This window comes from Bubalus kerabau, chromosome 23 (genome assembly GCF_029407905.1).
Source record: "Bubalus kerabau isolate K-KA32 ecotype Philippines breed swamp buffalo chromosome 23, PCC_UOA_SB_1v2, whole genome shotgun sequence".
Taxonomy (NCBI): Eukaryota; Metazoa; Chordata; class Mammalia; order Artiodactyla; family Bovidae; genus Bubalus; species Bubalus kerabau.
In genome coordinates, this window is record NC_073646.1 from 19904318 (window position 1) to 19917695 (window position 13378).

Here is a 13378-nt window from a genome sequence, read left to right on the forward strand (position 1 = left end):
AATATTAAACAAAAAACAGAAACTCCACAGCTGGAGATGAAAGCTTCACCAGCTGCTAGTCAGCTGAAATAGAGGTTCTCCTAAACCAGAATGAGAAATGTAGCTTGCTATATGGCCAGTCACACAACTATAGGAAATTACAGATACCTTGACCAAAAAACTTTCTGAAAGGAGACGTCTTACTTTTCAATGAATTTGCCAAATCCAAATTCCAGCATATTTGAGAGACAAGTCGTTTCAGTGGGCTTTATTTCATAGCCGACAATCTCACTGATCTGCAAAGAGAAAAAAACAAGTCTGTGTTGTCCAAATTAGTGTTGTTCAGTAGACTTCTTGTGATGATTGAAATGTTCTAGAGCTGTGCTGTGTTGGGCAGGAGCCACCAGTCACATTCAGCTGGTGAGCCCTGAGATGGTGGCTAATGTGACCGAGGAACTGATTTTCAAATTTTATTTTACTTATTTAAATAGCTGAGTGTAGCAAGTGGCTATCGAATTGGACAGTGCAGTTCTAAGGATCTGGGAGGCAGCCTAGGGCCCCACCTGCATTGTATCTGGTTTACTGGGGGTTGTTCTCCCACCAGAACTTGGCATAATGCAAACATGTGGGCACCTTATGGGTCCCACACTACCTAATAGTCCTCACAACTAAGTCCAGTTTTGTGCTCCCAGGCAGTGAACCAGGGCAAAATGTGGTTCATGCTCAGAAGCTGCTGGATGTGCTGAATAAAACAAGGAAGTCATGAGGACATGGGACAGGCAGATTCCCAAATTCTGTGATCTGAGGGTGCTGGTACATATCAGTGCAGCGTTACCTGTTCTATCCTGTTTTAAATCGCAGTAGCAATAAAGTCTATGTTTCAAACGTGGAGACTAGCCCTTCTTGCTTAAGTTCTGGGAAATGGTCAGAAATCTCAAAACAACCACCTCACAACCCTAGAAAATCCATTTTGTAGCCTTGAGAGCTACAGATGGTTAATCCTACAGAACCCCCACCAGAGCCAAATCTGTGAATAAGGATCTCCTGAGTTGGGACTGAGAATTAGAACTGAGAATGCATCCTCCACTGACCATGGAGACAATTTATTGTTCTTCAAAGGATTGTTGGGAAGATGAAATAAGAGAATCCACATAAAGTATATAACAGTACTCAGTACATAGTTGGTACTCAGTATGCTTTAGCTATTATTTTTATTATTTTAATTCCAGGGAATTTCTCCCCCAATCTGTCCATCTAAGTGGCTTATAAGTGAGAATTATTAACGTCTAGGAATTGTTGGGATTTTTAAAGTGCCCAACTATGAGAATACTGTCATCACAGAGGAAGCAGCAGATGGAGAGAGGAAGGCTTTCTGAGGGTCCCCTGTAACACTGTTTAAATGCCACTGATGAGGATACTTTCTATAATCCCATCTCGTGGAGAGACCTAGCACTGCTGGAGGGCATCTGGCTACCTCACTGTCTAAATGGGTCAAAGTGCTAGTCAGGTTAGATCCACAGGGAGAGCCACCTATGAGTACCAAGTGAGGCAGCTGTCCCTGTACAGATCCCTCTGCTGAGGCAGTTCAAGACCCAAAGTCTACTAGAGGCCTTCGCTTTGTTCTTTATGTCCTATGCTTATGTCTTGAATTTCAATATTCCTAATAAGGGTGCTCTCAGACTCCTTCTAGAGAGAATGTCCCTGGTCTTGTACATGGTTTGCAGAGAGGGAATTTCAGGCCCAGTCAGGGAGGGATCTGTGTATGGAGAGCCAGTCTCATCTCCGCCTCCACACAGAGCAACTCCCTGGTAGAAGATGTTTCAAGGCCATTGTTAGCTCTTGAATATGATGATTATTTTAGAAACACAGTGAGTTTCCTTTTTTCTTATTAGTATACACACCACATTTGTCACCCTTACACTTAATTAATTGCTTGTAAAAATCCCATCGTTTTCAGGGAGAATATTTATTATTCTCATTTATGGACTCAAAAGGGCTGAAGGAAACAGTGCAAAATTATTTCTGAACATAGCCTGTTGGATGATGAAGCTGAAGTAGGAATCATTTGGCATCGTTAGGAGCCCCCAGAAACAGACTTTCTCTTTTGTGTAGCCTAGGTCAAGGAACAAATCCAGGCCCCTCTCATTGTAATTCGAGACCCTTATCATCTTTTGGGGCTTCCCAGGTGGTGCTAGTGGTAAAGAATTTGCCTGCCAATGCAGGAGACAAAAGAGACATGGGTTCGACTCCTGGGTCAGAAAGATCCCCTGGAGTAGGAAATGGCAACCCACTTCAGTATTCTTGCATGGAAAATTCCATGGACAAGGGAGCCTCATGAGTTATAGTCCATTGGGCCCCAAGGAGTCAGACACAACTGAGCAACTGAGCACTATTGTCTTTAGGACCCTGAGCAGCCATGTGCTTAGGAAAGCAGATAAGGAGAGCTTTTGTGGCCACTGGCTGGACTAATATTCAACCACCAGCAATGGGGTCCCCAAAGAAAAGGATCAGCCTATTCATGTGGAGAGGCAGGAAGGGTATCACCGCCTTTACTACTCTCTTGGCCTCAAGTAGATTCTCCTTTTAGAAAGAAGAACCTTAGCCCATTAATGGTTCCTGCCTTCCAAAGGGCTATCAGGACCAGAAATGGGCTGGGCTGGTAGGGTGGGCAGTGACAAGGACCTGCTGCCAGTGCCGGTCTTTCATTCCTGGGTTGCAGGAAATGGTGAGGATAGGGATGTGCTGCTTGAATTTATCAATCTTGATTTTCACATTCTCTGCTAAGCGCCTAGGTGCAGGCATGTCCGCTAAGGTCTTGGTCAATTTGTATATTGTCCTCCACATATTCCCTATTTCTTCTGCGATTTCCTCAGCATTCAGTAAAAAGAGGGGTCCTGAAATAGAAAAGATGGGGTGGGAGAAAGGTCAGATCACCAAATAGTGTTAATCACATGTACCTTAATTCTCTGAATTTAGAATTATGTCTATGGTATGACACGGTTAACAAGCACAAGCTTTGGAGTTGGTCTGAAAGCTCTACCTAACCAGTGAAGCCTTGGGCATACTGATTAAACTTTTCTAAGCCTCAGTAGCCTGACCTGGGACACCGGGATAATAATGGGTACCTTGGAGGGTAGCTGTAAAAATTATATGAGACAAGTAAAGTGGCTAATATAATGCCTGGCATAGAATGTTAGTATATGGAAGCAATTGTTAGTGTAAGTTGTAGATCCTATTACAGAAGTATCAAAAGGTGTTCCCAAATGCTGTGAAATATTAACAATTGGAGAATGTGGGTGAATAGGGACATGGGAGTTAGCTGTACAGTTGTGACAGATCTTATGCAAGGTTGAATTATTTAAAAATAGATATTTTTTAAAGCAGAAAATGACATCTCATTAAAAAAAAAACTTTGCCAAAACATTCATTTTCTTCTCCTTTTCTTTCACAGGTATCTTTTAACATTTGGGTTTCACATTCAGTCTTTCCATGTTGCTGCTTTCTTCTCCTTTTATATTTCAAATTAGTATTAACTCTTATATTATGATATTGCTAATTAACTCAAAAATACTTTTCTTTCAGGGCTGCAGAGACTAAAAATAGATTCATTTATATAACTTCATTAATAAATAACATACCCTATCAGCCCACACATCTTTGTTAAGTAATAGAATATTAATAATTTTTTAAAAGAAGGAAAAATATGCACATTTCTTTCTATATATATAAAAGGATACAATATGTAAAAAAAAGAATCATATACCATGTTTAAGTGAAGTTTTTCAGCAGAATGCAAGGTTGATTTAATATTTGAAAATCAAGCAATATAATACATGATATTAACAGCTGAAAGAAGGAAAATCACATGATAATGTAAATTGAAGCAGAAAAAGCACTTGACAAAGTCCAATATCCATTCATGATAAAAATCCCTAAACAAACTAGGAATAGAAGAGAATGTCCATAGCCTGATAAAGAGCATCTATGAAAACCTACACTATCATTACATTTTTTATACGTATTAAGTATATACAGCTTTTTATATGTCATTCGTACTACAAAAAAGTGGTTTAAAAACATAAAGCAAAAAACCCATTACACTTAATGGTGAAAGATGGATTACTTTCTCCCTAACATTGGAAATGAGGCAAGAATTTTTATTCTCATAACGTAATAGCAGAAAAGATAGTTGGAAAGATCCCCAAATACTTGGGAAATTAAACTTCATACTTCTAAATAACACATGGTCAAAAAAGAAATATCAACAGAAGTTTTAAAATATTTTGAGGTAAATGAAAATAAAAATTAACATCAAAAGTTGTGAGATGTCACAACCATTATAATATTCAGTGAAAAGCCTTCCCACTAAAATCTGGAACAAGACAAAGATGTCCATTTTTACCACTTTTATGCAGCATAATATTAGAAGTCCTAGGCATAGCAATCAGACAAAAAAAATAAAAATAAAAGGTATCCACATTGGAAGGGACGAATTAAAACTGCCATTATATGCAGATGACATGATACTCTATATAGAAAAGCCTAAAGATTCCACACAAAAGCTATTAGAACTGAAAAATGAATTCAGCAAGGTAGCAGGATACAAGATTAACATACAGAAATTGGTTGCATTTCTTTATACTAACAATGAAATATCAGGAAAGGAATATTAAAATCTTTTAAAATCTCATCCAAAAAAAATAAAATATGTAGGAATAAACCTGATCAAGAAGGTGAAAGACTAAGAACTACAAAACATTCATAAAGGAAACTGAAGATGATTCAAAGAAATGGAAATTTATCCCATGCTCTTGGACCGAAAGAAGCTAAAATGGCTATACTATCCAAAGCAATCTATAGATTAAACATGATTTCTATCAAAGTGCCCATGTCCTTTTATCCCCACAGAACTACAACAAATGATACTAAAATTTATATAGAACCATAAAAGACTCAGAATTGGCAAAGAAGTCCAGAGGAAAAGGAATAAGGTGGGACACATAACCCTTCCAGACTACAGACAATACTACAAAGTTACTGTAATGAAAAGCATGATTATTGCCATAGAAATGTCATGGATCAAGGAACATAACAGAGATCTCAGAAATAAACCCATACACCTATGGTCAATTAACACAGTAAGAATGTCCCCTCTCACCACTCCTTTTTCAACATCATTATGTGGTAGTTCTAGATAATGGAGTAAGACAAGACAGGAAATAAAAGTATACAGACTGGGAAAGAAAACACAAAACTTTATTTGCATATTACACTATCATGTACATAGAAAATAGGAAAGAGCCAATAGCAAATAGAAACCTCCTGAAAGTAATTCACAGCTACAGCAAAGTTGCAGGGTACATGGTTAATACACAAAAGTTAATTGCTTTCCTATATATTATTAATGAACAGTGTGGACTTGAAATTAAAAACATATCCATTTACATTAGCACCCTCCAAAATTGAAACACTTAGGCATAAATCTAACAAAATACATACATTGTCTATATCCTGATTCTAAAGTTTACGTGGAGACAGCAAAGACTCAGAATAGCCAATATAATATTAAAGGAGAAATGTAAAGTTGGGGGACTGTCATTATCCAGCTTCAAAATTTATCATACAGCTATGATAATCAAGTGTATTTTTGGTAAAAAAAAGAGGCAAATAGGTCAGTGGAACAAAATAGAGAGCCCAGAAATAAGACCCACCATAGTCAACTGATCTTTCACAAAGAAGCAAAGGGAATAAAAAAGAGAAGGAAACTTTTCAGCAAATAGTTTTAGAATAACTAGATATCCACATGCAAAAACAAATGAATGTAGATACAAACTGTACAGCCTTGACACAAATTAATCAAAATGGATCATGGACTTAAATGTAAAATACAAAACTATAAAAATTCTAGGAGGTACACAGCAGAGATACATAGCAGAAAAATCTAGATGACCTCCGGTTTGGTGCTAACTTCTTAGATACAAAACTAAAGGCATGATCTATGAAAGAAATGACAAACTAAACTTTATTAAAATTAAAATCTTCTGCTTTGTGAAAGACACTGTCAAAAGATTGAAAAGATAAGCCAAAGATTAGTAGAAAAAAACTGCAAAACACATATCTGATTAATGATTGCTGTCTGAAATATACAAAGAACTCTATAACTTGACAGTGAGAAAACAAAATTAATTTTAAAATAGTAAAAAAAAAAGAGCTCCCAAACCCCAATTGTTTTAATATACACAATAAAATTTAAAAATATGTATCATATCTTTATACAAAGATATATAAAATATACATCATAACTCTTAAATAAATGGGAATACCAGACTACCTTACTTGTCTCTTGAGAAACTTGTATGCAGGAAAAGAAGCAACAGTTAAAGCCAGACATGGAACAATGGACTGGTTCAAAATTAGGGAAGGAGTATGTCAAGGCTGTATATTGTCACCCTGTTTAGTACATCATGTGAAATCCCAGGCTGGATGCAGCTGGAATCAGGATCGCCAGGAGAAGTATCAATAACCTCAGATATGTAAATGATACCACTCTAACGGCAGAAAGTGAAGAGGAACTAAAGAGCTTCATGATGAGGGTGAAAGAGGAGGCTTAAAACTCAACATTCAAAAACCTAAAATCATGGCATCCAGTCTCATCACTTCATGGTAAATAGATGGGGAAAAAGTGGAAACAGTGACAGATTTTACTTTCTTGGACTCTAGAAATCACTGCAGATGGTGACTACAGCTGTGAACTTAAAAAATGCTTGCTCCTTCAGAGAAAAACTATGACAAACCTAGACAGTGTAGGAAAAAGCAGAGACATCATTTTGCTGACAAAGGTCCATATAGTCCAAACTATGGTTTTTCCAGTAGTCATGTACACATGTGAGAGTTGGACCATAAATAAGGCTGAGCACTGAAGAATTAATGCCTTTGAATTGTAGTGCTAGAGAAGACTCTTGAGAGTCCCTTAGACTACAAGGAGATCAAACCAGTCAATCCTAAAGGAAATCAATCCTAAATATTCATTGGAAGGAGTGATACTGAAGCTGAAGCTCCAATATTTCGTCACCTAATGTGAAGAGCTGACTCACTGGAAAAGACCCTGATGCTGGGAAAGATTGAGGGCAGGAGAAGAAGCAGGTGATAGAGGATGAGATGGTTGAATGGCATCACCGACTCAATGGACATGAGTTTGAACAAACTCTGGGAGATAATGAAGGACAGGAAGTCTGATGTGGAGCAGTTCAAGGGGTCAAAAAGAGTCAGACATGACTTAGCGATTCAACAACAACAAATAAAAAGAAATACATGTAAATTTAACAAAACGTATAGAATTTATATGCTGAAACCTACAAAATATTGGCAAAATGAAATCAAAGAAGATCAAAATAATTAGCTTTGCAATGTCCATGGATTGGAAGATTTTGTGGTAAAGATATCAATTCTTTTCCAAATTGATCTCTAGATGTAACACATTTCCAATCAAAATTCTAGCAGATTTCATATATAAATGAATAAGCTGATTCTCAAATTTTATACAAAAGATATAAAGACAAAGGTACTATAAAAGTTGTAATAAAATTTGAAAAAGAAAATGGAATTTATACGACAGTCTCAAAAAGACAAAGCTATAGTAACAATGAAGAGATCAATAGTTGCTAGGTGTTAAGGCTGTAGAGAGTGTGATTATGATGGAGTAGTACAAGGAAGTTTATTGAAGTCATTGGAACTAATAAACAAAATATAAAAATTTTAAATATATTATCTCTAACAAAAAGACATGCTAAATTATAAATACTTCCTTAACACTATAAATATTTTGTGCCTCAAATCAACAAAAAGCATCATGTTTAAAAGTGACATTCTAGAAGAATTCCATTAGAATCAGGAATAAGACAATGGTGTTCATTATAACTACTGTTTAATTTGGAAGTGCTAGTTAACACAGAAAAGTGAATTTTAAAAGAGGTGTGAAAGTGATAAATAAGGTAAAATATTCTAAATGTGTAGATATGATTGAGTACTTGAAAAACTAAAATGCATCCAAAAAATATTTTTCAAAACTGAAAACTATTTAAATAAGGTGGTTTACTAATAGAAAAAAGTGAGAGAGCACATAAATAGACTTATTAAACAAGGAATTCAATTGACCAATAAACATTCAACTTCTATTAAAGGAAAAACACTTTTTTGAGCAAAAAAGTAAAGCTCTTACTTCTCATGTTTGTTGAGGGTATGAGGGATGGATACTCAAATACTGCTAGAAGAATATTAAATTAAAACATAACTTTTCTGGAAAGCAACACCAATAATAAAAGTAAATTCTAAAATCCTTATATTTTTATTACAACCCTTTCTTTGATCTAGCCATTTGACTTTCAGTAATTTATCCTAAGAAAATTATCATTATTGTATCCAGAAAATTGGCAACAAAGGTGTTCTTCATAGTTGTGTTTATTATATTGAAGCACTGGCATAAAGCATCAGCATAATAGGGGAACTGCCACCTTATCCTCCCACCACTTGCCTCTCTGAGTCACTACCCAATCCATGGCTTTGAGTGGTTGCCCATTCTATTTTATCCTAGCTACAGGTCTGGCTTTTTGATCCCCACCTTCCATCGTTATCACATCAGAAAAATTTAACTATGGTTGCCTTAATCCAGAGTGTGAGAATATGATAAAAAGTCCAGCCAGAATCTGAAGTCCCAGTCTTATTTCAGAACTGGCTGGGTTGATTCTGCTACCGTATTCCCATCCTGTCCGAGTAGAGTGAATCAGCGGCATACCATTCATCCACTCCTCTGACTTGGTGCTAAACTCGTAGGCTGTCACCCACAGCTGCTCATAAGGCGCTTTGTTGGCCATCACAGTTTGCAGAAGAGGGAAGGTACTCTTCTCCTTTTCCAACAGCTCCTCCTCCTTATTGATCAACTGCAGGGCAAAAGGGGATGCTGTTTATTGGGTGGGTGGTTCTTCTGAACCCTAGAAACCACCATGGCAAATTCCTCAGTGCTTTGAAAACCAAGTTGAGGAAGATGCATGTTCATCTGGAGAGTAAGACCAGAAAATAAGGTATGAACTCAAGCAAGAAGGTCTCTCTGTTACCTCTGAGAGTCATGGCACCTGAGATCAGTGAGTGAAACTTTACAGTAATTGGCCACTTGCTCCATCATCTTTGCTTCCACCATAACACATACATATTCCCATTTTCATGAATTTTTATATGTACTTTAACTGTTAACACAATGTTACCTTCTTGTGCTGAACTGCCTCAGAGGTAAGAACTTTAATGATTAAAGAACTTACTACTGTAGACAACTTCAGGGCAAGTTACTTAGCTTCTTCAAGACTTAGTTCTCCCATTTTAAATAGAGATAAATGAATATATAGTACCTACCCCAAAGATTTATTATGGATATTAAGTGATATATCACATATGAAGTCCTTTGTACATTATGTACATAATACATGCTTGATAAATGTCAGCAATTATTCCATTATATTAATAACTCTTCTTTATGTACGCAGTGACTAACAAAGCTGATATAATGTTAGGGTATGGGAAAAGGTAGTTGAAAACAGAGAAAGAACTGGTCAATCAACTAATACTATCCACCTGACAGGTGATGTTAGGAAAACACATAACCAAGGACCAACAGAGCAGTACAGTCATAAGTGCCCATCCCAAGACCCCAAACCTCAAATTCCACCAGTGCTTGATCTAGGTTCTTTGAAAGCTCATTAAGCTTTTCAACATTGTTCTTCATTTCTTCTGTAGTCATTACTTCACGTTTCCTAAAACCTTCCAGTTCCTTGCTGTAGCCCTCAAGTTTCACTTCAAATTCTGAGCACCTGAAAGTAAAGACAACCCAATCATATTTGGATTTTCCATTTATCAGCACTGCTCAGCCATATTCAAGCCTGGGGAGAATATGATCTTCTGATACAATAGATATAAAACTTACAAATATATGCTATTATACATAATTTGTAATCCTACCTCCCAGAGACAGCTGCTGTGAACCTATTGGTGGTTAAATATTTCCAGCTGTTTCTCATACAGGTAAATGTATATAAAATATATATTATTATATATATGCTATATAATATATGTTGTTGTTTAGTTGCTAAGTCATATCTGACTCTCTTGTCACCCCAAGCACTGTAGCATGCCGGGCTACTGTTGTCCATGGGATTTCCCAGGCAAGAATACTGGTGTAGGTTGCCATTTCCTACTCCAGTGGATCGTTCTGATCCAGGGATTGAACCTGTGTCTCCTGGACTGGCAGCTGGATTCTTTACCACTGAGCCACCAGAGAAGCCCTAATAAAATATATACATGTATAAAATTCATGCATATACATATTATTTATTTATCTATTAGATATTTATTATTAAATGCCTGATTCCAAGAACTGCTCTAGGCATCAGGAATATATTTGTGAAGTACACCCTTAAGCTCCCTACCCTTATGGAGCTTGTATTTTAGTTTGGGGAAACCCAAACAGTAAACATATATGAATGGATGAATGAATGGATGGATAGATAAAACCATACATAGATAAATACGAAATAAGATATTTCTGATAGTGATAAATGCTCTGAAGAAAACAGAACAGAGCAGAATGCCTAGTGGACGGACGTGAGGAGCTACTTTAGTTAGAGTGATCAGGGAAGACTATTCCAGAGATTTATCTACTTCATTCATATTATCAACAAAGCAGTTCTCAAATGTACTTCTCCCTTTTCCTAAGAGGTAGATTAGCATAGTGTTAAGTGGATAGGTTCTAGAGCTGGACTGACTAGTTCAAGTCCCTACATTGCTACACAGTAGCTATGTGACCTTGTTCAAGTCCTTTAAACTCTTTAGGCCTCAGATAAAACAGGGGTGGATAAAGTACCTACTCTAGTAGTCAATAAGCTAACATACACAAAATGCCCAAACTGAGCCTGGTACATATAATCACTATAAAAGTGTTCAGTTTCATTCACTAGAATTTAAACTCTACCAATGCAGTTTTAATCTCCTTAATTCCTTATTCAGTCTCCAGCACTTAAAAGAAGCATCTAGCATAATACCATCAATATTCATTGAATGAATAAGGAGAATTTGCCATGGAGAACAACTATAGTGACATAAATTTGGCTATTATCTTAAAAATACTTAATTTTGTTATGGCAGTTTTGATGTTCTTTTTTTTTTTTTGTCTTAAAAATAATTTAAAAGAGTTCATTTTCAATGGTTTGATTTGAATTTATTTCTAACTACACTGTGTGGTAAGTAGCCTCTGGTAAGGTCCTCAAAGAGACACACCTCCTGGTACTTATAGCCTTGTATAACCGTCCTCTTGAGTTTGGGCTAGAGCTAGTAACTCACTTCTAACAAAGAATATGGCAAAATTGATGGGATGTTACTTCCTCATTTTATAGGCAAAGGTAGTCTCAAGTTGGAGCCACTGGTCATGCTTGATACCTGCAATAGAATAGGACATCCTTCTTTTCTCTCCCTCCCTAGTCTTGCCTTAATGGGCTCCTTCTCATCCTTCAAGTTTCATTTACATGAGCCCTTCCCAGATTTGCCCTTTGAATGCAACCACTGTGCTCCATTTTCCCATTCTTTTTCTTAATAGGGCTTCTGTCTTATCAACTTTATCTTCCACCCCACACGTCCCTTTTCTTCTCTGTATTCTCAGAGAAGAGAAATGGATACAGGAGCCCAAGAGGAAAGCAGACAAGCTGGCTACTGCCTCTCATGCTTGTTTTTCACCAAAGTTTCAAGGATTCAGAGATAGAAAACTAAGTGCAACAAGACACATAGCACTAAGGTTTTGCTTTTGTTTTGTGATTTTATACTCTGATAGGTATTAATTTCAGAGAATGTCCTTATTAGGAAAGTCTCATTCATTTACTCACTCATTCATTCATTCATCAAAAGAGTGAGAACTTGCTATTTGCAAAGCATTATGTTCTCTCTGGACCCCGGAACACAATCTGGGTACTCTCCCTAAGATACCTTTCTTTCTATTTACAAGATGTACTCTCATGGCAAAGAGCAGCTCACATTCTTGAGATGTTTGTCATATATATTTCAAGTTACTTTTAGGCCCTTGGAACCTACCACTGAGTGGAACAAAATGGGAGGAAAGCTGATTCTCCTGTTGTCCACACAATTATGTGCTCCTGACTGCCTTTTCACATCATTAAGATTCTTTTTAGATGCCAAATACAGACTTACACACAAAAATAAATCTCTGATAAAAGCACTTTTCAATTCTTCCCAGAGGGAAGTAGTATACAAACTCAGTGATTATTGGAAAATATTACTGTTACCTATTGCTTAAAATTTCTCTTTTGCAAATTTTATTGAAGTACAGTTGACTTGCAATATTATATTGGTCTCAGTTGTATAACACAGTGATTTGATATCTTTATTGATCACACATTAGACAAAGTTATTATAAAATATTGACTATATTCCCTATGCTATGCATTATATCACTGTAAAATATTTTTTAGAACTAACAGTTTATATTGTTTTAAATTTTTATAATTACTTAGCACATTACAATTTCTAAAGTGCTTTCAAATCCATAATATATACATATGTATAAGTATGTCATTAGTAAATAGTAGGCACTCGGGAAATTTGGTTAAGTAAATTGAGTTCTATTCCTAGGACCACCTGAAGTCTGTGGAGAATATTGCAATAATTTTAAAATGTTATAATGTTAAGAATTCTGGCAAGAAACATAATTTACTCTGGTGTTCAAAGAAAGAGACTTCAATGAAGGGACTACTTACAGAGGTGAGATGTGGGTAGGGTTAAAGGAACAAAGAGAGGAGAATGAAGCATCCAGAGACTAGTAACCTCAGAGGGAAGTCACTATGATCCCTAGGCCTGAGGGGACAATAAGAACTGGAAACACGGAGGAGAAAGAATTGTATTCCTGGAGGGATGCAGCTACTGGCCAGAATCCCAGGAACAAGTAGGGAGGGAGAGGAGAAGCAGCACAGCAGCCACTCTCCAGCCTCGAGAGGGCTTTCCACTGGCCCTGCCTGTCTGGATCCAACAGACACAGGAGCTGAAGGCTAGAGACTGCAGGAATCAGCCAACCATGCATGGAGTGGACAGAGGAAGGTGGATAGAAATTGGGAGAGGGTGTGGGGACAACAAATGGAAATTGGCATTGGAGTAAAAAAAATTACTGTGGCCTGGGAAAATAAGATCAAGTCTCTTAGAGAGGGAAGGGGATTGTTCTCATAGAAGATGAATGAACAAATGAGTATTTCTAAGCCCTCCTTGCAGGTTTTCTCAGGATTTATGCAAAAATGATGCACAGGAAGTTTAAGAGTTCATTAAAGAGAGGGCTGAGCCCAGGGCTGCAGGTGTCCGT

General features: G+C 36.9%; 1 protein-coding gene across 1 annotated transcript in view; it reads right to left on the bottom strand.

Annotated features, from left to right (window-relative positions):
• The window catches only part of DNAH3 (dynein axonemal heavy chain 3), a 242515-nt gene that overhangs the window by 184791 nt on the left and 44346 nt on the right, over nucleotides 1-13378 (bottom strand). Inside the window, exons 16-19 of the mRNA XM_055562073.1 lie at nucleotides 9683-9836; nucleotides 8771-8915; nucleotides 2662-2873; nucleotides 184-275 (exon numbers count right to left, since the gene is read on the bottom strand). Coding sequence (XP_055418048.1) covers nucleotides 184-275; nucleotides 2662-2873; nucleotides 8771-8915; nucleotides 9683-9836 — 603 coding nt within the window. The remainder of the gene's footprint in view (nucleotides 1-183; nucleotides 276-2661; nucleotides 2874-8770; nucleotides 8916-9682; nucleotides 9837-13378) is intronic.